We start from the raw sequence: 27,318 nt of genomic DNA, 5'->3' as shown, positions 1-27,318 counted from the left end.
TAATTTTATGTTTCCTTACACACTATAATTTGCATCAAAAACTAGACAGATTTTATTTACATATTTTTATAATTATTTGATTACCTTTATATCTTTCATTAGACTAAGTTTAATGAGGGTAGAATCATGTCTGTTGTTCTCATTACAGTATCCTCAGCACTTATACAGTGTCTAGCTTAATGTAGATAGTCATTAAAATGTGTTTGAATAGAGAAATAACAATATTTTATTTGCATTATATATTTATAAAGTCTATCTGCTACACTAGACAAATTATGTGAAAACAGAAATCTGATTTGTCCAAAATTTTATCCCCTAGTTTTAGTGCAGTTTCTGGCCTACAGAAGCTCTCAAGAATTTTTACTGCATGATTAACTTCATTCCTCTCCATGTATCTCCTAGCTCAGCAAATGGCACCATAAACAGTCATCAAGCTTAAAATTTGAAGTCACTCTAGATTTTTTTTTATCCTTATTGAAGCTTTATTTCCTTTGATAATTAAGTGGATTAGTCAAACTCCTTGACATCCTAAAAACCCACTTCCACTTACTTGGTTCATGCTCACATCTTCTTTCATATCAATTATTACAATAGCCTCCTCTCTGGACTTGTTCCTCTCTAATCTCCTCAGTACTCATCTATCTAAAACTTATTCTAACCCGGATATCCAATATTGGTGCCCCTTGTTTAAAAATTCTATATTAGCATATTAATATATTTTGCATCATGTTATAATGTGTAAGTGATTTCTGATGACTGAGAGAATTGATCATGCTATAGCATTTATATAAAATAAGTATGCAGAATACATTTGCAATAAGATGCTAATATTGTTAAATAAAAAAATAATGGGGCACAGGGGCACACACAAGGAGAAGTTATAGGAAGAAAAAGAGAAGGTGGAGGAGGAAAAAAAGAGGAGGAATGTTTAGAAACCAAATGGTAACTGTGACTATCCCTAGATGATGTAATTATAGATGATTCTCATTTTCTACTGTATAATATGACACATCTTTTGCAGCAAGCAACCATTCCTATTTTAATCTTAGAAAGCTAAATAAGAGATCACTTAAAAGTTTCTGACTTCCCTGGCACCTAAAACAGTTTAAATCCCACAACATGACTAAATTTATTAGCAAAGAATTATTAGTAGAAACATAAAGCCATCAGCCAGGCTTAGATGGACAGATTTGCCATGGTTATGTCTTCCATATTTTACAACCCTTTCTGAAAAATGCACTAATTCAAGTATTTGAATAAAATGAATAAATATTTTATGGTGCTCTGCATAGACCATGATGTTTGTAAAGGAAATCAAGACTCACAATTCCTTTGCCTTCTGAACAATTTTGGAACAACTGGTCTAGGACTGCAGTCTGTGTGCAATTACTGAAATCAGGTACTTTCCTATCTCCATGCCTTTGAAATAGTCCTGGATAGAAAATGTACACTATTTGGATTATCTTCCAAAGTGGATGCTCAAGAAAATATACATTTAATTTATAAAAGAAAAAAATACTAAATTATACTTACTCATAGAGCCTTGGCTTTTCAATCACTCCAAGATGGTTTAATAATTTAAAGGTAATATAGCCATCCTTCATAGTGTTATTCAAAACAATTATACTGAGAACAAAATAATAGGCTGCAAAACAAAAATACAGAATGCAACTCATATTTTAAAAAATTTGTTTTGGTACATATGCAGATACACATGTATTTATATAATATACAATCTAGGCACATATTAGATATGCAAATAATATCAAGAGATACTTATTCGGTACATTGGCAATATATTTTATTTCTTGTCAATTTTTAACTAGTCTTAAAAATGAAGAATGACAAAGCCTGGCAGGTAGTCATGTGTATGGTGAAGAGCTGGACAAATAATTAGTGAATATTAACTTTTCTGCAAACCAAAAAATTTCAAATTAAGTTCAACAATTTTTAAAATATCATGGCTAAGGTAAATATGATAAGGTTCCTTAATTACCTGATTAACAGTCCTAGCTAAATCTGCTTAACAAATATAATTCTCAATTTCACTGGTTGTTTAGGAATGATTATAAAATTAAATAATCCTAGACAGAGTGAGCTCATAGTAGTTCTTATTCAAAATGCCCATACTAAAAATTGATATAGTATATATTTCAGAGGCAAGGATGCTGAACTCACCCCTATATTCAACATGTCTGGGCTATACAGAAAGTTCTGACTTTTTGTGAGTTTTTCCAAGTACCGTGCACCATCTCCTAGAAGACACTATATATAAACAATATGGGATGCATGAAATTTTCTTTTGAGAAATACATGTACTAAAATTATGCATGTTAGCTGTTAAATGTTGCTGCTAAACAGCCAAGAGTAACTTCTTGGCTTTTGCCTGACAGTACTACCTCAAATAAGGTAATGGATTTATGACTGGACAGCATCAATTTCTAACACAGGAGATGTAAAGGAACACTTCTTACTTTGAAGTGACTGCCCAGCTTTAGACAAAATATTTTGGTCCACCTCACTCAAAAAAGATGGGCGTTCAGACTTGCTCAGATGGTTTCTGTCAGCAAGACATATTGAGATGTTACAGAATATGCCCTCCTTCTGCTATAAGCACACAGAAATTCTGTATGTACAATAATCCATAAATTAAATATATGATCAAGCTCAGATGAAAAAGGGAAATATCAGGAGGTAGAAATAAAGAGAAATTAAAGTCGACTATAAGGCTATAAGAAGGACTGAAGCCCTGAATCCCAACGGGACTTGAGGACTCAGTGTAGCACGAAGACAAAGGCTTAAAATCCAACTTCCATGCTGGAACAGAAGACAGGATGCTAAGCAACAGAGTTGAAATAAAAATCCCTGTGTAGCTTCAGGGTCCTTAATTCTCCGCTTTGTCATTGAAAGAGGAACTTTGAAATTTCTTTCTTTTTGCTATATGTGGATCTTAGATGGGAACAAAGTATTCTCCGAGACTAAATAAAACTCCCTGTAACATGAAATTTAAATTTATACTTGTCACTTGTTGAAGGACCCTCCCCACAATTTACATTAAAAATGATTCAGGGTTACGGGGGGAAAAAAATCCAACTTGCTCCGATGGGAGAATTTTAAAGAACTAACTGCTAAGAATTTTTTATATTAAAAGAAGACATGAATCTTTATTTTGAAATAGCACAAATATTTTTTCTTTAATTTTAAGAGAGACTTGGACTGATCATTGATACTCCAAAATGGTAATAACTCATGCATAGATGATAGATAGGTAGATAGATAGTTAGATAAATCCAACCAGAAGAAAACTATAGATATCTGTAGAAAACAATTATATTAACAATAAATGGAAAAGTAATTTATCTAAAAATAAAAGAATTAATATCCTCAAAGTTCTGAGCAAAAATAAGTCTCAGTGGAGAATTCTATCCTGAACTAATTTTACATTCTGGAGTAAGAAAAACGTAAGGTCATTTTCAAGGAAACAAACAAATAGACTGAGAGGGACTACTACTGAAAAGTTACTATGATATATTTCAGCAAGATAGAAGTTAGACCCAAAAGGAAGAAATTATGGGGAGGACAGGGCAAGATAATAAGTAGAAAACTGAAAGTGGTAAGTACAAGTGAGCATTTGCTTTAACGATAATATCCATAATAAATATTGATCGTTAGATAAGTAAAATAAAATATTACAGAACATAATACTAAAGATAGAAAAGAAGATATGATTCAAAGGCTCTATGAGGCAAAACCTTGTGACAATCCAATAAAATAATCTGTGAGGCAAGAATCATTTTTATGTGTAAAGCAAAAAAGAAGCAATGAAAGTATAACAATCCTGAACTTTAAGAAATAGAAAAATCTCATCAAAGAAATAGAAGCTATAAAAGAAAACAAAGTGGAAATTACATAAATAAAAATATAATAACAGATACAAAACTCAATAGATATGCTCAAAAATAGAGTGGTGATGACAGGATAGAAATGAGCGAACTTTAGGACACATCAATCTGCTACTCAGTCTGTGCAACAGAGAAAAAAGAGACTAATAAAAAATGAACAGAGACTAAAAGATCTGTGGAACTATAAAAAAAGATGTAATATTTGTGTTATCAGAGTGTCAGAAAGAGAGAAAAAAGTGTGAAGGTGAAAGAATTTTCAAGGAAATGATAGCTGAAAATTTTCTAAATTTGGTAAAGGAAAAAAACACACAGATTCAAGAAGCTGAGTGAATCTGGAACAAGATAAACCTAAAGAAATCCTCACCCAGACATAATTAAATTTCAGAAAACTAAAACTAAAAAATCTGGAAAGCAGAAAAAGAGAAATGATGCATTACCTACAGGAGAACACCAATTTGGGTCCCAATGGATTCCACATCTGAAATTATGGAGGCCAAAAGGAAGTGACACAACATTTTTCGAGTGCTAAAAGAAAAAACTCGACTCTGAATCTTATATCTAGCAAAACTAACGTTTGAGAACAAAGGAGTAATAAGGACATTCTCAGACAAAAGAAAACTAAAAGAATTTCTCCTTAGCAGACCCATTCTTAAATTGTAAGAAATTTCTTCAAACGGAAGGGTATTAATAAAGTAAATAATCTTGGAGCTTAAGAAATAAAGAGGGAACAATGAGAAGAGAAGATACATGGGTACATACAATAGATTATCTTTTTCTTTATGAATTTTATAAATTATATTTGATGATTGAAATAAAAATTATCACACAATCTGATGCTCAAGACTAACAATATGTAAAAGTGGAGAATGTAAAATGAATCTAAATGATGGTGAGTTTCCCACATTTCACTTGAAGTGGTAAAATCTTAATACCAGTAGAGTGTGAAAAATCACATATGTATATTGTAATTACAGTAAACCTCCCCAAATATGTCCATGTCCTAATTTCTGGAATCTGTTAATATGATACCTTAAATGGCAAAGGGTAATCAAGTTCTCAAATCGAATTAAGGTTGCTAGTCATCTGACCTTAAAACTGGAAGATAACTCTAAATTATCTGATTGGGCCCAATGTAATCACAAAAATTGCAATCACAAGGCCTTAAAAGTAGAAGAGGAAAACAGACTTAGAGAATCAGAAGAATAAATGTGATGCAGAAGAATGGTCATAGAAATGCAATGCGAGTGCTCCACCCACCATTGTGGAGGTTGAAGCCACAAGCTAAGGACTGCAGATAGCCCCTAAAAGCTCAAAAAGTCAAGGCAACAGATTCTCCCCTGGAGCCTTCAGAAATGAATGCAGTCCTGCTGACATCTTGATTTTACACAGCAATACTTGCTTCAGACTTCTGACCTACGACCTGTAAAATAATATATTTGTGTGTTTTAAGCTGCTAAATTTGTGGTAATTCGTTAAGACAGTGATAGAAAATTAATAGATTTTAGTATAAAGACTGCAATGATGCTATAACACTTAAAAATGAGGAAGTGGCTTTGAAATTAGTAATGAGCAGCAGTTGAAAGAATTTTGAAGAGCATGACAGGAAAACCTAGATTACCTTGAATATATTATCAGTACAAATGTAGATGTTAACAATTCTGCTAGTGAGGACTCAAAAGAAAGTGAGGCATGTGTTATTAGAAAATGAAAGAAAAGGTGTCCTTGCTATATAGCTGCAGAAAGCTAAGTGGAATTATGTCCTGAAGTCATGTGAAAAGCAGAAATTGTAAATACAAAAATAGGACATATAGCTAAGAGGATTTCCATGCAAGGGTTGAAAATGTGACCTTCTTTCTTATTGGCATTTATGGTTAAGTGTAAAAGACATAAATTGAGATAAAAGTATGAAACAATAGCAAACCCTATCCTGATGATTTGAAAAACCCTCAATCTTACCAAGCCTGCAAAAGATACTAAAACTAAGAGGTTCACCATCAGGAAATCATGCTCTTGAGAGAAAGCTAGGAATGTGGCTAGATAACCTTTTGCCTCAGAAAGATAAAAGAGTCAAAGTATTCAGTAACACAAAGTCTCTTTGAAAAAATTAAGTGTATGACTCATAGATTCCTTCAGCTATCTCAGCAGAAGCCAAAAGTAAAGGTAGAATTAATGGTGAAAGATATTTTGAGGAGCCTCTTGTCTAATAGAATGAATCTCTGTGATACTTTTGGAGATCTACAAGGTTTTTGAGAATGTCATAGCCTCATAAATACTGCCAACTTGGACTGAAAGGGATGGAGAGAGCACAGAATAAAAGAAGGTTGTGGGACCCCTCACAATTTTACATGCAAGATACAGGCTGATAAGACTATTCAGCTGTAAACATATTTGTAATTAAAATCTCCCTAAAACAAATCTTGAGGCCCAAGTGGTTGCAATGGAAAATTCTTCCAAACATTTAAAAGAGAATTAACACCAATTTTGCATAATATATTCTAAAAAATAATAGGAGAGAACACTTAATAACTCATTTTTATATGGCCGTGTTACTCTTGTATGAAGACAATATTATTCTTGAACATAAGAAAATCTCAACAAAATATTAGCAAACCAAATCTAACAATACATAAAAAAATATTCACTATGACCAAAATGAGCTTTATTCAGGAACTCAAGACTGGCTCACATTCTAGAATCAATCAATGTAATCCAATATTTCAAAAATTTAAAGGAAAAAAATCATATGATTATATAAATAACTAAAAAAAAAAGCATTTGACAAAATCTAATACACGTTTATGAGAAAAACTCTTATCGAGTTAGGAACAGAAAGGAATTACTTCAACTTTATAAAGATCATCTACAAAAAACTTACTACTTTTTTTTTTTTGAGTTTTTGAGGACAAGGACAATTTTTATTAATACTTTAATTTTCCTTTCAGCTCCCTAAAGCAACGGTTGCATGCAGTAAGAGTTCGGTGAACCTGTTAAATAAATGCATATATGAAGAAATGAACAAGGCAGACCACCAAATGCATTTACGCATGCCTTTAGGGGGTTGTTAGCTCATGATATTATTTATGTCACACTCATGAGGTAAAAGATTAAATGCTTTCCCTTTAAGTTTGGGAAGAAGGCAAGGTATATGCTTTCACCATTGTTATTCAACACAGTACTGGGAGTACTAGCAATTGAAATAAGTCAAGAAAAAGAAATAAAAGACAAACAGATCAAAAAGAAAGAAAATAAAAGTTTCTCTATTTGCAAGTGACATGATTGTTACAAGAAAATTCCAAGAAATAATAAGTAAATTCAACAAGATCTTAGGAAATAAGTTTAATACAAAAGATTCAGTCCCATTTCTTTATACTAACAATGAACATGGAGGTATCAAAAATTTGAAATATCACTGACCATCACTAAAAAAGAAGTCAAATACTTTGGTATACACACTTAGAATCTGTATGCTGAAAATTACAAAATGCTGATGAAAAAAATCAAAGATTCAAAGTAAATGGAAAGACATAACATCTTCATGAATCAGAAGGTTTGATATGGTAAAGATATCAGTTTTCTCCAAACGGATCTATAGGTTAAATGTAATTCGTAACAAAATCCCAGTCAAGTTTTTGTAGACATAATCAATCTTATTTTAAATTTATATTGAAGGGCACATACCCTAGAATATCTAAAATAATCATGACAAAGAAGACTAAAGAAGAAATAATCACTCTATTGGCTATTAAGGTTTACTACATAGTTACAGCAATTAATACTATGTGGTATTAGAAAAAGGATAAACACATAAATCAATAAAATAGAGAACAAAATAAAGACCCAGTATAAATAAACCTAAACAAATATGCTTATCGTATTTTTGATAAAGATGCAAAAGAATTTCAATAAAGTAAAGATAGCCTTTCAACAAATGGTGCTGAAGAAAATGGGCATCCATAGGCAAAAAAAAGTGAACCTCAACCTAAAGCTCATATATTATACAAAAACTAGAATAAAATACATTACAGACATAAATGTAACACTTAAAATTATAAAACTTTTAGGAAATATTGTAGGAGAACATTGTAGGACCTATGGCTCAGCAGTGTTTGGACACAAAAGCATGTTCCATTAAAGGAAACAATGATAAATTGATATCGATAGTAAATACTTTTGCCCTTGCAAAAGTCCTTGTGAAGAACATTAAAAGACAGTTAAGTTACAGACTGAGAGAAAATATTTGCAAACCAAATATCCAATAAAGACTACTATCAAAAAAAATATAAAGAGAAAGGGTCCTCAAAATGTAGCAGTTAAAAAAAATCAAATTGGAAAATGGACAAAAGACAAGAACACACATTTCACCAAAGAGAACATATGGAAAAGATATTCAATATCATAAACCATGAAATTTGAAAACCTCAAAAAGGTCTCACCATATGTTTATTAGAATGAATAAAAATTTTTAAATAATCACGACATCAAATCCTAGTTAGAAATCAGAGAAATTAGATCACTCATACTTTGCTGGGAGAAATGTAAAAATGGTACCACTATTATGAAAAACACAGTCAATTTCTTATAAGGCTAAATGTACAATTTGCTTCTTACATAGCAGTTGCATTCCTGGGCCTTTACAATGGATGAATGAAAACCTAAATTAACACAAAATCTTGTACACAAATATTCAGAGCAGCTATATTCATAATAGCCAAGCCTAAAAACATTCTAGTGTTCTTCAACAGATTGAGTAAACTGTAGTATACACATACTATGGAATACTGCTCAGCAATAAAAAAATTAATTATTAATATATGCTACAACATGGATGAACCTCCAGAGAATTATAATGAAAAAAAAGACCAATTAAAAGGTTAAATACTTAATTATTCCCTTTATGTAACATTTTCAAAATAAAATTTTAGTAATGTATTAATGGATATCAGGGTTGGAAACAGCAGGATGAGAGGAGGGTAGTATATGTCTTTATAAAAGTGCCACCCAAGATATCCTCACGGTTATGGAACTGTTCAATATTTTCACTGTGGTGACAGATACATAGCTCTATATGTGTGATTAAATTGTACAGATCAACACAAACACATATGCACAGGAGTCCATGGGGACATATAAATAAGATGGGTGGATTGCATCAATGTCGATATCCTGGTAGTGATATTATATTCTATAGTGTTGTGAAATTTTACCATTGAGGAAAACTAGATAAAGTGTACACAGGATCTCTTTGTATTATTTCCTATATCTGTATGTGAATCTAAATTTAACTCAATAAAAAATTTAATTTAAAAAATGGACAGGCCCAATTCTGGATTACAGAAAATATCGCTAATGTTTAAAGAATTACAATATCTTAAAATTGACAGCAACTGTGACAACAAAACATTGACAATAACTGACTTAAACATATTTTAAAATAAGATAATCGATTTTAAATATTTATCCCCCAGTAACCAAGGTCAATGGTAGTGACTGGGAACTTTTCTAATAAGACTCTTCATAAAACAGAATTTACTTTTATTTATAAATCACTTCCAGTTTTTTATCTCAAAACAGGATAATTTTGCTTTTCTTACTAGCCCTTCATAAATTTAATTATTTAATACATTTCTAAAAGATTCTCTCTTGTTCTTTAAATTATTTCCTCTTGCCTAACTCTAAATATATTTGGAAGATTATTGTTTACCTGCACATTTTTAAAAAATTTATATAGTTTAGTTTCAGTTCCCAAAATAGTGATAACTGTATAGACAGATGTCCTAAATTCTGCAACCTGTTATATGCTGACATAACTCTAAGTGTAAGAAGAATAATCATGTAAATTTTGGGGGAAAAAACAATGACTTTGATTGTATCTTTGGGAAAATATTACCCAATATATATGTTCATTTTTTCTAAAAAAATCAAGTCCTAATTTGAATTTGCACAAATAGCTCCAACAAATTTTAAAGTTTCTTAAAAGCGTATGATAAAATCAGAGTGGGTAGAAAGAACATTTTGGATAAAACATAAATTAGCTTTAAAACTAATCATTTGTTCATTTGTTAAAAAATGTTAACTTACTACAGAATGGATTTGTGCCGGTAGTATCCAAAAACACAGTCGTCCTAAGAGATTTTTCTAGTCTTTCTTTTAAAATATCTTTCCATAGCTCAGCTTGATAACCTGATTTGAGAAATGAAACCTTAGAAAATGGATTTCCATCAAATAACATACAAAAATTTCAAATTACTAAAGGAGCTAAAGTATCAATGTATAATAATAATAACAATATTTTTTCTTAATGGAATTTTACAACAAATTATTTTTCAAATAATTTCACATTTTATTTATTTTAATTATAATAATAACTGCTAAATTGAAGATTCACAAATAAATCCACTCCCTGGACATCTTATCAGAGCTTAGCATATTCTATATGGCTATAGTCCATTCATAGAACTTATTATTGTATTATTAATTCAGAATTTTACCTGTAACTCTTTTTAGTAAATTTAGCAGGATTAGGTAAAACCTGAATACAAAACTTAGCTCCATGACCACAATCCCTATTTCTTCTATATATTTACAGATATATGGATATAATATGCATATGTATACTATATATAACATTGATAGCATCTACATATACTATATATTATGTATATAACATATATATCAGATATATACATTTATGTACATATAGAATAGGTATTATACACACACATATATATTTAAGATACTTCCCACTTCCTGTATTTGTCTGTTCCCACCTTGCTCCATCCAAATTTGAGATTAGAATATAGTAGAAAGAATACTTAACAGAATTCAGAGGTTTCATGCTAGTTCTCACTTGTGCCCTTAAGCAATCCATATGTTCACATTAGGTCACAATATTCTTATTTGCACGGAAAGGCGATGAGACCAGAAAAGCATTCCCTAGCATGAGGTCTGAAAAAAAACTAATTCCACAGAATGTCTTGAGGACTGATGGGATCTACGGAAAAGTAAATCTGGCAAAGCCTGCATATGTCTGCCCCTCCTATGGATTTTCTGTGTAAGTTAATAAAAACCTCCCGCTGAAGAAAACTGCAGAAGGCTGTTTAATTCATTCAGCCTTTGTAACTGGTGCCCATTTCACCTAGCCCCTTTGACTTTGGAAAATTTCTGGCAGATCTTGTCAAGACACTGATCAGATATGACATGCTTGGGGTCTGGTATTCTCTTTAGAAAACCTTGAACAAACAGCCTCTGATATTCTTTCAAGCTCTAACATTCTATTTTTATGTGGAATCTATATGTGGTAATAGTTTTTTTTCTCTAAATTTCTCACTGGCAGGCTTTAGTTATCAGAAGTTGTAATACTTAACTGCTCTTATCAAGCTTTATCGATTTTGAAAGTGTGAACCATATATGAGTCATGTCTACTTGCTAACAGCAAATAAAAAGCTCACTATGGTTCACATCTTTTCATTTGTTCTTAACACTTCTTGTTTAAAAACAACAACAACAACAACAACAACAACCCTCAGTGCTACTAAGAATACACAAGTCTCTTTCTTTAGTGGAAGTATGGATGGATGATAAATAGATAGTGAGATCCTTTTGAATATCAAGAAGAATAATCATCATGAAACCAACAAATTTGCCCACTACACTGAGCATAGAAAAGGAGTTGATCAAGTTCCCCTCACTAAATATATTTCAAATATTTAATAGGAAATGCATAATGTTCTCTAATTGCCCCACAGATATTTTTTTCTATAAAATGTTGACATATTCACAAATAGATACAAAAGCTTCCAACAGAAAATACCAAGACGATTATATCATTCATTTTCCACAAAGAATTATAGTAATTATAATGATCTCTCTTACCTAGCCTAGGACATGATTTTTTCTTAAAGTCATCACAATCCACACATGAACCAGTTTTGTAATCTCCATATGAATAACAAGGAAGTGAAATAAAATTGCAGTTTGTTTCCAAAGTGGCCATGAACAAGTAAACTGCTCTCTGGTGGTCACATTTGATAAATTGTACTCCTAAAGTGTTAAAAAATCAAACAAAAGAGTTGTGGATATATTAAAGCAAGTTCAAGTAAATTAGAGAAAAATTAAAGATTAAGTTCTGCTCAATACTTTTCTGTGTTTTTGAATATTAAAGTGTTGACTACAATGCACAGTATTACCCCAAGCAACTAAAGAAATCATACCACTGAAAACTTAAATTCCATATTCCTTTTATCTGATATTTATAATAATTTTTTAATAATTAATATGGCAAAAACATTTAATTTCAATAATTTAACAACTTCTCCAAACACAGTGCTAGCATACTTAGTATACACATCTCTCCCTTCTCATTCCACACTGTTAACATCTCTACTCAATGTCAGAAATGACTATGGAACTGGGTGACGTTAAAACTTTATCATGTCCCTTTCCTTTCCAACTTCTATCATGTCCAACTTCTCACATCCTTATCTCTTTGGCCAAACTTCTCTAGCTGCAGTGGCCTTTAGCGATGTGCTAAATGACCAGCTGCCACTGTAGAACTCAGAGCATTTCTCATCACGGCTCTGAAGTGATCCAAACTCCATACCTGGAGCTATTTATGTGTAAAACAAAATTTATGTGCAAGAGTTTATAAATCTGCATTTGTCCAGTACTATGGTGATGGTAAAATCCTGATTAAATCCTGAGACCAAACTTGTGTGATATGATACTTGGCTATATGTGCTTCTTCAATGACTCATAACTTCCCCTAATGTTTAAAATTATGAACCAAAACTGCTAAAACTGTAAAGTAATAGATCTCATCCAGGAACAAATGTGATGTCTCCTAACCTTTATAAACTGAAAAGGATCAAATTAAACTACTTTTCACCAGTAACACCCGAGAATCATGGGCAGTGATGTTCAGAATCTTGCCCACAAATTAAGAGGAAAAAATAAATTGATTTTCTTTCATCGTTTTGAATCACATGTAATTTATTCAAAAATACTATTGGTATACCTGAGAATATTGATTTAGGACAGCCAGGTTGTGTTTTTCCTCCATTTGGATAAAAATCAATATGTCCCAAGGGTTCTTTAATGCCTAAACCTGAGAAGAAAATCACCCAAGAATCACAAAGTATGTATAATCAGATCAGCAACACTTGTATGAAACAAAATCTTCTACAAAATCCACTGAAAGTGACTCTTAAAATGTGAATTGAAAATAAATAAATGCAATTTTTCAAGAGATGAGTTTTTCTGGTACTAATTCCTCAAATTAATTCCTTATAAAAAATATGTTTCATTAATTTAACATATCTACCAGTCACCAGTGTACTATGGGCCCGTCAAATTTCTTCATGCTATAAATATATACACAAAAAAGAAAAGTGGAGCTAAAACCCTATTGTAGTAGAAATTACGTTCCAGTGGAAGGAAGCCATAATTAACAAGTAAAAATACAGTATGTCAGATAATAAGTGCTATAGGAAAAATTAATTAAACAGAATGAGGGAACACTAAATCACTAGTAAGGATAGTAGGTTGCACTTTTAAAGAATTTAGTTAGAAAATTTCCCAGTGAGGAGGTGACAGTTGAACAAAGACGTGGATGAGGCAGTGAGCCAAGTAGATAACTGTGTGATCATGCCTGCGGTACTTAAAAAAGCCAGGTTAGCTAGAGCATAATGTTTAAGAGGGAGCATTGGAGGGAATAAAGCCAAATTATATAGGACCTTTTAGGCAAGTGTGATGAGTTGCTCACTTTCAGGATAATAATGCCTAGGGCTTAGTGCTAGATTCATGAATTGGAAAAATGTCTAAATATGCTGCTTCGGCTGGAACAAGTTGGGCCAGAGTGATACGAAATATGTAGCTATGATTTAAGGGCTTCGGTATATCTGTAGGTCGTTGGGGCACTGCAAATTCTGGGTCCATTACCAATATGGGGTCTATAACCCAGGGGAGCTATAAGAATAAAAGAGGGTAGCAAGCTTAGAATACTCAGGACTGTGATTAGATATAAAATCTTACTGCCAAGTAGGATTGTAATGCTTTGGCTTGCAGCGTAAAAGATTTCCTACAACATAATGAACTCTTGAGAAAGGTCGGTAATAGATTTAGCATAACGAATATATAAATAAATAAGTGCAAATATATATATATATATTTATATATATAGTATATATATATACTTGGATCTGACAGTAAGGATTAAAATGCAACAATCTGCTTAAATTCTAGTACATAACAGAACAAGTTAACAGCTAGTGAGGTGTTCCCAAGGCAGGAAAACATGGGGGAGAGGGTTCAGTGTGCAAGGAAAGACAAAGGACAACTCAGATGACTTCATTAGAACTCCCTAGGATTCACTGTATAATGCATGACTTGATTGTGACAGTGGTGAGGGTATGCTAATCCATCCCACCTTACATTCCATCGTTTATCTCCTAACTTGTGGAATCTAAGCAAGGAAAAACAATTCCCTAAATATGAGCAAAACAAACGAACAAACAAAAACCTCCAGTAATTTTGGAAATCTTTAAAATTCCCTTGTATCTGAACTCAGTATGAAGTTCCAAGACTAAGGGTTCCACGTTTAGAGCCATCATTTTCTCCAATCTGCTACTGAATTGGAATCAAACCAAGAAGACTGCTCAGGAATCAGGGAGAAGCAAAGACATTTATTATTAACTTACAAGCAGCCCTTAATTCAGGCATTTCATTTCCCTTTTATCAGATGGAGGGGGCAGGGCAGCTTGGTCTGCTTAGGTCATTCATTCATTCTCTTGGTTTCAAGAAGGGCGGGTAGAGCAGATATGACTTTTTAATTTTCTTTTTATTATAAGATAAAACACATACATGCAGAAAAGAACATAAAACATGATGCTAATGATTATTTATTATAAATCAGCCAATTAGCTATCATACTCACATCAAGAAATAGCACCTAGAAGCCCCTAAAATGCCTTTATCCAATCATTAGCTTTTCTAAAAAAACAAACAAAAATTTTGTCTTTTAATAAAATCATTTATTTTGCTATTCTTTACTTTCTAGGGATGCCTCCCAAAATATTATAGTTTAGATTTGCCCTTTTTGAAAATATATATAAATTGACACATATTTCATGTATGCATTTGTGTCTGCCTTTAGGTTATTAGTATATTAATAATCTTAATACATATTATCAGGTGAATATATAGTGTTGAAAATCACTGATCCTCATTTGTCATAAAAAGATGTATCAAAGGTGCCAACTACATGTCATCTAGTGGCAGCTTAGATCTGATAGTCTGAGTCATCAAAAGATACTGAGAGTACAGTTGATCCACTGTATTTGTGGGTTTCACATCCACAGATTCAACCGAGGATCAAAAATATTTGGGAAAAAATGTTACATTGTTGCCAACATGTACTACATAGTTAGGCTTGTGATGGCTGAATACTTACTGAACATATATAGACTTTTTTTCTTGTCATTCTCTAAACAATACAGTATCACAACTATTTACACAGCATTTATATTGTATTAACTATAAGTAATCTAGAAGTGATTTAAAGTTTACAGGAGGAGGATGTGCATAGGTTATAGGCAAAATGAGGAACTTGAATATCTGTGAATTTGGGTATCTGTGGGGGTCCTGGAAGCAATGCCTTGTGGATACCAAGAGATGACTGTATGAGACAATCCAAAAGAGTTTATTAGGAAAAGTAAAAAATGCAAACAAAAATACTAAAAAGTGTGAAGGGGCTAATTCAAATGGCCAGAGGCAGAATTGAAATTGGGATTTCAGAAAGAAGACTTCAGACAAAGAACTGCAGAGTAATTGGGCAGTAGGTATGCTGTGTGGTTATCTATACAAAATTATTGGTATAGATAACCACGAGGTAAATTCAGAAGAACATGGGAATAAATAAATTACCTAGATCAAAGAAAAAATAAACCTGGGGAAATAGGGAAATAAGGGCAGTCTGAGCATCACTTCTTTTAGACTCTATCTTAGCATCATATCCTCCCTTGCCCACAACCACAACACACGCTAATCAGAGCAACATACTGGTGAAATGTGGACTCCATAATCAAAAGATATGATTTCCAGTTCTGGCTCTGCCACTTACTGGCCTTGTGACCCTGATCTTGGCTTTCCCACGGGTAAAATGTAGATGATATTATGTTTACTTATCTGATGTTGACTTAGAAGAATTCCATAATTAACACATAAAGCACTTAAAACATTGCCTGATATATAGGAAGTGCTCAATAAATATTAGTATCATCAGTTTCAAATCAGGAGGAGATCAGGGCTGTCTAAATTATTCCTTGAAAGTGTCTGTCCAATATATTCTAGCTCAAATTATCAAAAGTCTATTAGACATTTTCAGGAAGATAATTAAAAACGATAGAGAAATTATTTCTCTACCTCTAGGAAAAGGTATTCTCTATCTGTGCCTGAATTGCTGTGCTCAGTTCTAGTTGATATATATCACAGTAGAAAAATTAGTGGAGAGAATGATAAGCTAAACACATCAGTAACATTAAGCATGGGGGAAATTGCAATCATATCAATAAAACTGTCAATAGCAGGGACAATATAAAGTATTGTTTTTATCAAATTTGAGTGTTGTATGATGACATAACAGTTCTTGAAACCTAAAAAATGGCAAAGAGAGCCATTTAATACCACAGGATCTCATGAACTCCAAAAATATTGTTTGTGGGAAATATAATCACTATACAATTATAGATTTATCATCACTGTATCCACTACTGTTTCTCTTCTTATATTTTCCTCTTCCTGAATATCTACATCTCTTTTTTAATTTTTATATAATTACACAATAAATCCTGCATTTTTACCATTGGTATCAGAATGGATGACATCCACAAACTTTGCATCGGTATAATCTAATCTGCCATTTGATGGTTTTCCAGAGAATTTTGGCCCAGCAGGGTCAAGACCTGAAATTCAAGAAAGAAATTATCAATCTATTAAACAAGTCCTACTCTAGTGATCGTTAGATCATATGCTTGCATTATTATTACATCATAAACATAATAAGCCTGTACAGTTTAGGCTTAAACCTGTCTAAAAACAAATCTGAAGATGAATAGAATTGGATGAATAGCAAGTATCTGCATTATTTAAATAATACTTTTTACCAACTTTCAGAGATTATCAACAATCTAGTGTTAAGACACACTAGAGATGCCTCAACAATATATTGTAGGTTTTTTTAGTATTTCATTTAAGAAGTAATTAGAAATACATTAGAAATATACTGGTAGAATTTTAATAATAAAAAAAGCATTTGGACATGTGGGATAAAGGATAGTTATTACTGTTTTATATTTGAATATATTTATTTATCATTCATTTCTTATAAAAGTTACTACATAAGAAAAATATATTAAAAGTTCCATGGAATATAGATATAGTTCTGGTATATTTATAATTCTAAATAAAAATTTTAGGCTCGTGACCTACTGAAGCATGTCAAAAAAAGGAGGGTGGAGATAAAATTCAGCATCTTGAGACCATCTAAGCAGTGGAAGAAACCATCATCTTAAAAAGATATTTAAACAAGTAAAATATATGTTGCTCATCTCAGGCTCTTCTATTTCTCTATTTAGCCTACTTACTGAATGAGGCAGAAACTTCTCTCTTCTTATACATATTCTCATGTAGAACCACCACATTTTCTGGCCTTGTAAACCTACATGATTGCTTGGCATGTGGAGCCATTCAAATTAGACTAATATGTAAGTAAGCACATCTTAAAATAAGGTAGGGCACCACCAGTTTAAACTAAGCTAGTGTGCTGATTGCAGGAAAATGGGCTTTGGGTGCTAGTGACCTTTGCGTAAATCCTGGCTTAGCTGTTACTAATTTTTTTACCTTTCCACATTCGTTCAGTTAACGTCAGTTTTCACATCTGTATAATGGGGAAAATATTAAAACAGATCGAAATAAGGTATACTAAAGGTTTGTAAAGGTCCTAACTATCTGTACAAGTTATTCACCTCTTCCCTTCCTCCTTTGCTTAACTAAAAACTCTATTGCCTTTTATTTACACTTAAAATTATTATAAATCTTTTTTGGACATAGATTTCTATAAGTTTTAAAAAGCTAAATTGGTTGGTAGGGATACTGTCCTTCTAGTTCTAAAATCATCACCATTCATAAAGGGAAGCAAGAAAAATCTATATCAGCATTATGTGGTTATTAAGCATATTGGCTGCTCCCGGTAACTTTGTTAAGGAAATGTGAGGGGACCTAGGATCCAGAACTCCTTAAGCTTAGATACCAAGTTCTTATTTTCTCTTCTGGCATTCAAGTAAAATTTTTAAAAGAATTGAAATACATCCAAGTTTGTGAAAATTAAATACATGTTTATATTTTTAGTTAATACATAAAAAAAGTTTTATATTTAAAACTTTTAAATATGAGCCGAATTTTTCTCCAGATTGTTATAATAATGTGCCCTTAAAATTCACATAGGGCTGCAGAAATTGATCTGTTTCTTTCCAATTCTATAAGGGTAAGTTAGCTCAAGAACTAATCAAGACTCTAAAGTCTAACTAAAACAAAGACTAGAATTTGAATATAATATAGAAAAAAATAAGTGTGTACATCATTTCTATTGCTTAATTATTGTACCTATTAAATTTTAAATAAAGTAATTTCTGATGCTTAACAGTAAGCCAAAACATTAATTTTATCAAAAACATTTTACCTGTTATTCTTCCAAGTTGACCATGAAATATCTTTCCAACAAATCCACTAATATGAGCCCCTAAGCTCATACCTATGAAATGAAAACTATCAAGAGTTGCTCCATGCTTCTGCAATTAAAAATGCAGTTACAATTTCATTTCAGACAGTCACAAATTATACTTTGTGCATCAATATTCTAAAATGTGTTAGTTTTTCTAGCTTAATCCATTTCTGGGAGATAGAGAATGGAATTTTACAATTTCAAAACAACTACATCTTTGCTCAACTTTTCCATAAGATATCTGATTTTTCTCTCTATATTTTTAATTCCATTAAATTTTTATTTAAAAATTTAAAAACCTTTGTCATCTATTATCTAGAATAGTATATGCTAAATAATACATTTAATTAGTAAATCATTTTATTTTATAACAATAATATTGGGTACTTACTTTGTACTAGCTACCTTGATTAGGACTTTATAAATCTCATATTTAATATCACAATATTATAGTATTATGAGTCATTTATTTTTATCCTAGTGCCTAAAACTGTTCCTGGAATCTATTAAACACTGAATAAATATGGTTTAATAATGAGTTGCCCAAAGTCACATATACTTATTACTATAAGGGAAAAAGATAGACTTCAAGTACATGTTGGCTTATTTTATCTGATCAGACTGTGTCAAAACTTCTTGGAAGACTGAACAGTGTGAATAATCATCCTCACTTCAGAGATGATAAAATGAGACTCATGGATTTAAAGTGATTTTCCCGGATAACAAGCTGAAGAGTGATGGAGTCCGATCTTTCAAGCCCAAGTTTTGAATGTCTCTCAGTGTCTCACTCTTCCCACCCCTGGGCATTAGGAGCTTAAATGAGGAAGGATTTCTTCATCCTCACTCTTAGGAAGCAAGTTACATGTACGGGACACATGACATGGCTTGTGGAAAGATATGTCGCATTTACTGCTAATGAAAAACTAGACCCAGGCTTTCCAAACACAGGGTGATAATTTTTCTTTAAAATTTTCAGAGCAATGACCAGAAACTTTGGCGAGTATTATTTCAACTTTAGTGCCACTGATCTTTTCATCCCTTTTACATAATATGAAACTTTGCAAGCAAAGGCATTCTTAGAAATTTATCTAACACTACAAATTTTCCTCAATTTTTCTATTTAACATTTACATTTTCCATATTTGAATACATGTTCACTAGTTAGAGAAAAAAACACAGGTATAAGGAAAAGTAAATTATTCAATTTATAGACTATTGGTAAGAACAGGTATATCAGTTACCTTCTCTATCTCTCTAGAGGGATGGTTGGTTTTGCCCATAATTGAGATTATAAAAATAATAATGAAGGCTGATTTTATTCAATGATTATTATATGCCAGGCACTGGTTAAGAATTTATTTTATTTAATATTAAATGTTGTTATAAAGTTTTGTTAGTCCAAATATATAGATAAAGAAATGAGGCAGAGAAGTGCTCAATTGGTCTTTGAACTCCTCCAGCCTGACCTTTTTCTTTGTGTATGATTTAAAAATATATTATTATTTTTTTTTTTTTTTACTGTGACATTGGTTAATGAAATCCAATAAGTTTCAGCTGTACACTTTAACAGTAAGGCATATGTATATTTATGCTGTGTGTTCACGTACCATAGTTAGATTTCTTTCTGTCACCACATATTTGACCCCCTTTACCCCATCTATCTCCCCACTCCTTCCACAGCCTGACTCTTAAATACTATGTGTAACTACATCTTGGATGTATTATGCTTGCTCAATTTCAGCAGAGGCTTGAAAGTTAAGCACAATGTAAATCAAAGGCAGATTTAATACCAAATTAGATATTGCCCTTCTTTCTGTTGAGCTTCCATCATCATCACCTCTCTTTAGCACAGACATGGATCTCCATATGAGATGACTTAGTAAACAAAGATGACCTAGAAGTATCCTGAATTTATCTGATCCATCTCAGCTTTGGACCTAAATGCTGGACAAATCTGAATGAAACTGAGGCCTGCCTCCAAGGTTGGCAGAAGTATGCTAATTTTCAAACTGTTTTCCCCTCACTTTTACCAATTCACACCTGATTAACTATAAACATATTACCCATAACTTAGAAAAGATATTAAAAGAATTTAATGATCATATAGTTTATCCCCTCTGTCCACATAGAATCACTACCTTATCCTGAAATCTGTATAGGTAGAATTTTAAAAAATCTTAAAAGGTTTTAAAATAAAACACAATAACTTAGTCTTTAAGATAATTTAAAAAAATTAGACAGGTCATGTCTAAGTATAGAATTATTCATTTACACAAATAAAAGATGGCTACATACATTAGCTTAGCAAAGCAGTAATTTTAAATGCCTTTGAGAAAAAAAAAGTGTTAAGCATTAAAGCATTAAAAACACATTATTTTATTACCACTTTGTGGTACTGCATAACACACCGTATATTGTATAACATATATAACACATAAAAGTCCAGACTTACCAAAAGCCTCTGAATGTACTCACTCAAACTCACAGCAACTTTTCTGGTGTTTTTAACTGCTCTATTATAAATAAAAGTTGTAGCACCCCGGTTCCAGTCTACTACAATTATATTCATATCGTCTTGATTCAACAAAATCCTTAGAAAGTTCTGAAGCCATGTTGGAGTGGAGCCTATTGGTCTATATCCATGAATAAGCCAGATGGTTTTCTTGTTTGTGTTGAAATTAACATTAAGTGAGTTATCCTGCTCAAACAGCGGCTCAGCACAGTTTAGGTTGTTCCTTGTATACATCATCAGAAACATCTCCATTCTGGGATTAAACAAATCTCTGAAGGAATCCTTTATACTTAGCTGAGAGAATTTAAGGCATGGTCTTTTATTCTCTGAAATAAAAAATAAAAAAAAACAGTTGAGTACTGGGATAATATTTGGTTTGTTTCTGTTTCTATTGCAAAGAATAGAGTTGAATTCAGAGGGTGAGGAGGATTTCATTCCATTAGCACTTCAACATCATTTACCGAGCAACTACAATATTTAAAGTAATTTGTTGATTATGTAAAAAAAAAATTTTGAAATAAAAGTATTTAAAATTACAATAAAATAAAGCAATAAATGTGGTTGATTAAAAACTAAGAATTATTTTTATCTGTACAAAATAGCAAGTGTGAGTAAAATCATTAATATTGTGTTAAGCACGCCAATAAAGTAGATAAATTGATTATGAATTTTAACAGACTTTCTTAGAATACTTACATATAGATAATAAGCATTAGAAAACTATATTTTACCTGACTAGTGATCAAATATAAATCAAAACAATAAGTCTGCTACTTAAAAATAGGTCATGTAAAGCACCCTGTTCTTTGTGAGTTACATTTGCTTCCACCTTTCATGGAACATGACTCAGAAAATAATAGTGACAATTTGGAAATAGAATACCTTTTGTATTTCAACCAAGGGTAGACATTTATCTAGCAGTTAATGTGTAGTATGGCATTCTAAGCACTTTATGTAATTTACTTGAAAATCTTGGAGTAAGTACTGTTTTACCCATATTATATAAAGGAAGCTGAGTCACAGTTAACTTGCCCAAGGTTACAGGTGCACAAAGAATCAAGCCCAGGCAGACCTGATTATTATATAATAGGTCTCAGTCACTAGTGTTATATTGCCCATATTAATGGGAACATTTTTAAGCTACTTTGTACAGTTTGAGCACATTTAGGTTATTCTGTTGCTTTCTGGATAATTTTACTTGGATATGGCAAGCATCTTAAATTCAACACAGTCAAAAGTGAATCACATCTCATCCTAGGTGCCTTCAGTTTTCTATGACAGCTGTAGCTATCGTATGTTTGTTTGAAATAAAAACCTTAACTTCTTGTAAAAAATAAATAAACAAACAATAAAGTATCATTTTCTTCTTATCAAATTAAACAAAACAGAAAAATCCTTTTAATACTCAGTATTTGTGAGGGTTAATGTAACAAGTGTTCATCTAAATGGATGTGGAAAGCATAAGTTGATACATCTTTTGACATTTTATTTGTGTGTACATACCACACACACATAATCTTAAAAACATTTTTTCTTCCTGATTTTCTTTCTAGGATTTAAATTAATTAAAGGAACAATTATATTTGATGTAAACACATTAATCTCAGGGTTACACATAATCACAATAAAGTGTAAAACACATATGACAAGTATTCCCATTCATTTGAGTATCTTATATGTCTATTCATGTATGTACATATGTGTGTGTGTATCTATATATCAATCTATTAATCATCTACCCATTTCCTGCTTATCCAGCCATTCATTCATCCATCCTAGATGGAAGGTAGGAAGAAAAGAAAACAACTAAGCCAAATCAATAGCAAGAGTCATTGCTAGTCAGTGAAACAATGGCTGCTTTATATTTCCTTTATCATAGTTTTTCAGAATTATAATTTTTTAAGTATATAATACCAATTTTTTTTAAATGAGAGTATATGTTCATACTGCTTCTGAAAGGTTAACTTGGTAAGAAGATTTGAGAAAACAATTTTGCAATATATAGCAAAAATTCACAGAAGTGTTAGTATATTTTATGCCCATAATTCCACTTCTAGGAGTTTATCCCCAGAAAATAGTCACAACACTCATTAAAAAAGAATTAATATGTTATTTTAATACTGGATAAATAGAAGTGATTTAAATGCCCAGAAATAATGATTTATGTAAACTACATATTACATATCTGATAAATATAAATATATAAATATATAAGTATATAATACATATTTGATAAACTAAAATATGCATTAATATTCAATAATTACAATCATTCTAGTTTGGAAAATATGTATGTGATATAGTCACAATTATTTGAATAAGATATAGGAGGAAGGCAATGAAGGAAAACCAAGACTTGAATTCAATTCCCAAGTTAACAGCTGAGGGGTACTTGGATAAGTGAAAAACTTGATACTTCATTAGTTCTCAGTACTAGAGAATATGAAAGTGGAGAGAAGAAACAAATCAAACCACAGTGCAATATCAGTGCTTACTACACTGTATAAATTGTATAAAGAATGGTGTATATCTAACTTTCTGCAATCTGGAAATCTGGGGCCAAATGCAATCAATACATCCAAACTGCTGATCCGTTCCAAGCCAAGGTAGATTTTAACTGGCCTTTGAATGAATAATGAGGAATAAACAATAAGATCCCTGTTAGAAAATAAGAAAATCACCCAAAAACAATCAACAGATAAATCTACTTTCTATTACCAGATGTAGAAGTAATTGCAGAAAACTATAGAACTGTTATCAGAATAGAAAAAAAAAAAAAAAAAGAGCAGGAAGCCATTAAGAGAAAATTTATTGAGATAAGAAAAACAATAGGATAAGATGAAACATGGAATGAGATACTCCAATTCAGAAAAAGTAAAAATGTAATTTTTTCTAAAACACTCATGGAAAGCTCACTTTAATATAATAATTGAAGGAAGAAAGAGATTAAAATTATAAAGGAAACAGATATAGGGCAGACAATGATGATTCAAATAAAAAATCATCAGTGTTCCTCTAGGTAGTGGGGAGAAATTTTGGAGAGGGTGAAAGTAGTAGGTGGAATAATTAAGAAAATTGTATACCAGGGCATCCAAACTGAAAGGCTCATCAAAACTATAGAAAATGAGTTAGTCAGACTCACCAAGAGTCTTTCTAGAAAGTGGTTTGGGTTTCAATAAAAGAGAAAAGTATACTAAAAATATCAAGGCAGAAAATCCAGTTTACAAATTGAGAAATGAAGTTATGATGACTTCAGATTTGTCTTCTAAAATAATAAATCAGACAGATAAAAGTGTAATGAATGCATATTATAAGTGGAAATGTTTGTGGCCTAATAATTTTATATTCTTCCTAAAGTACACCGCTCATAAATGACATAGTACAGTTCCTGCTGTCATCACTGTTAAATAAATGCTAGATTTATTGAAGACAAGATCCATAGAAACTCACAGTATAAAAAGATTGAAAGTGAGCATGGAAATACGTTAGGCACAGATATAAGTATAAACATTATAAAATGAGTAAAACGTAAATTCAATATCAAAAGTCATTCTTGTTCAGATATTCAATAAGTATAAGTCAATATTCTAATAAGATGGAAATATAGATTGAAAGAAGTATAGAAGAAGTAATAAGGGTGGTACAAAAATCTCCTAACTGGGAGATTCAAAAGATGTCAAATTTTTAACGTTAATAAATAAATATGGGTTTTGAAAACCTTAAATGCTAACCACCGCACTATATAATACAGTACACCTAACTTCCTACACACTAAAAATTATAAAAATACAGCAAACAGTATACATATGCCAATGACAAAACAAAATGGTGAAGGATATAGAAAGTATAAAACAAAATGATAAATTTACACTAAAGAAAAACTATATATGATATATAGTTATATAAATTTATAAAGACTGCCTATTAAAAAGCAAAGAATCACAGCTTTCATAGAAAAAAATAAAACTTGGCTATAACATATTTGAAAGAAGTGGATAGAAAATTTTAAATAGAGAAGTGAATATATTCTATTCCAAATAAAATAAAAAGAAAGTAGGTTGATGTATTAGATTTAAATTCCAATTCATCACCCTTTCTTGAATCCATTCCATTTGCTTTGTTATATTCCTACTACAGGTAGGGAAATTTGTCCCACTTCTTGATATAGACACAAGTAATATGGTTTGCCCTGGAAAATAGGACCTTGGTAGATGTAATACAGGCAGAGGCTTTCACGTTAGGCTTAGCCTCCCCCACCTTTGTCATCACTATGAAAGTATCACTGGTCTAGCCTGCTAGAAGAGGATGTAGAAGAGCTAAGTTCTTCAGTTGTGCTGGTCTCATTGGCTAATAGCCAATTAACAGACAAACACACTAGTGAAGCAAACCAAGAAGAGTAATGCCACCTAATTCCCACCTAACTCTACAAGTGTAAGTAATAACTGCTTTATGTCAAATGCTACTAAGGATCTGGGGATTTTTTTTGTTTCATTTTGTTTAGCTTTATTGTGACATCATCTACTTTTTCTCACTGGTAATATTAATATCAGGTAAAAAAAATAAAAACAAAAGTTTTTAAATGACACGAAAAGTTAAGTAGAGTACTGTAAAACTCTCAAAGAGCATTGAACTGATTCAACTCTGGTATATTTTTAGGAATGGAAAAAAAGTTCTAGGTATCAAAAACTTATGGGAACCCCCAATAAAATTATCTATAAGTGGATTTCTCAGCAGAAACTTTGCAAGCTAAGAGGCAGTGAAATGATATATTTAAAGTGGTGAAAAAGAAAAACTTCCAACCCAGAATTATATAACCAGCAAAATTGTCCTTCAAAAATGAGAATAAAATTAAAAATCCCCAAACAAAAGCTGAGGGAGTTCATTACCACTAGACCTGCTCTACATGAAATGCTAATGACAGTCCTTCAAGATGAAATGAAAGAACATTAGACACTAACTCAAAGTCATATGAAAACATACTTTTCTGGTAAAGACAAATGATAGACAAATATGAAAAATAGTATTACTGTAATTTTGATTTGTCATTCTACTTTTTACTTTATTTTAAAAGACAAATGCATAATAATAGTTATAAATTTATGTTAATAGGTATACAATATATAGATATAATCTGTGACATAAATAACAAAGTGAGGGAAGCAGAGCTGTAAAAGCATAGAGTTCTTATGTAAAAGTTAAATTTTTATTGAAGTCTTTATTGTTATTAAGTTAAGTTAGTATCAATTTAAGACAGATTGTCATAACTTTAGGATGTTACATATACTCCCCATGATAACCAAAAAGAAAATATCTATAAAAGATACACAAAAGGAAATGAAAAGGGAATCAAATATGTCACTATGAAAAATCAATGAAACACAAAGGAATACAGTAATGGAAGAAATGAGAGACAAAATAAAAAGCTATAAGACATACAGGAAATAACAAAATGGCAAAAGTCGTGTTTTACTATAAGTAATTACTTTAAATATAAATGGATTAACTACCCCACCACCAACCACAATCAAGACACAGATTGACAGAATGGGAAAAAAAAAGTAGGATCCAAATATATACTAATTATAAGAGACTCACTTTAGATCTAAAGACATGCATAGGTTAAAAGTAAAAGAATAGAAAAAGATATTCAATATAAATAGTAACCAAAAGTAAGTGCATCCACATTTCTTGAAGTATGATTCACAATAGCAGAGATATGGAAATAACTTAAATGTCCTAAATGATGAATGAATAAAAATATGGTATATATAGACAATGGAAAATTATTCAGCCATAAAAAAAGAAGAAAGTTCTGCCATTTGGGGCAACATAGATAAAGCTAGAGGGCATTATACTAAGTGAAATAAGCCAAACAGAAGGAAAAATACTGTATGGTATCACTTTTATGTGAAATCTAAAAATAAAAAGACAATTTTAGAGAAACAGAATAGAATGACAGTTACCAGGGACTGGGGGAGGAAGAAGTGGGAAGTTATAGGTCAAAAGGTATAAACTTTCAGTTAAAGAGTAAGTTTTGAGGATCTAATACACAGCATAGTTACAACATTTAATAATATGACATTGTATACTTAAAAAATTCTGAGAGTAGATCTTAAGCATGCTCATCATAC

General features: G+C 31.4%; 1 protein-coding gene across 4 annotated transcripts in view; it reads right to left on the bottom strand.

Moving 5' to 3' along the window:
- Positions 1 to 27,318, bottom strand: part of LIPI (lipase I) — a 51,937-nt gene that overhangs the window by 11,310 nt on the left and 13,309 nt on the right. The window contains exons 2-8 of one of the 4 annotated variants that reach the window (XM_011374269.1): positions 21,128 to 21,513; positions 18,634 to 18,742; positions 16,757 to 16,858; positions 12,916 to 13,005; positions 11,775 to 11,942; positions 9,981 to 10,082; positions 1,534 to 1,645 (exon numbers count right to left, since the gene is read on the bottom strand). In XM_011374269.1, the coding sequence (XP_011372571.1) occupies positions 1,534 to 1,645; positions 9,981 to 10,082; positions 11,775 to 11,942; positions 12,916 to 13,005; positions 16,757 to 16,858; positions 18,634 to 18,742; positions 21,128 to 21,513 (1,069 nt within the window). The remainder of the gene's footprint in view (positions 1 to 1,533; positions 1,646 to 9,980; positions 10,083 to 11,774; positions 11,943 to 12,915; positions 13,006 to 16,756; positions 16,859 to 18,633; positions 18,743 to 21,127; positions 21,514 to 27,318) is intronic. The other 3 variants (XM_011374270.1, XM_011374272.1, XM_011374271.1) reach the window with 3 other exon arrangements.

Source organism: Pteropus vampyrus, unplaced genomic scaffold, assembly GCF_000151845.1.
Source record: "Pteropus vampyrus isolate Shadow unplaced genomic scaffold, Pvam_2.0 Scaffold242, whole genome shotgun sequence".
Lineage (NCBI taxonomy): Eukaryota > Metazoa > Chordata > Mammalia > Chiroptera > Pteropodidae > Pteropus > Pteropus vampyrus.
The sequence above is the reverse complement of the archived record's forward strand: the minus strand, read 5'-3'. Positions and strand labels throughout refer to the sequence as shown.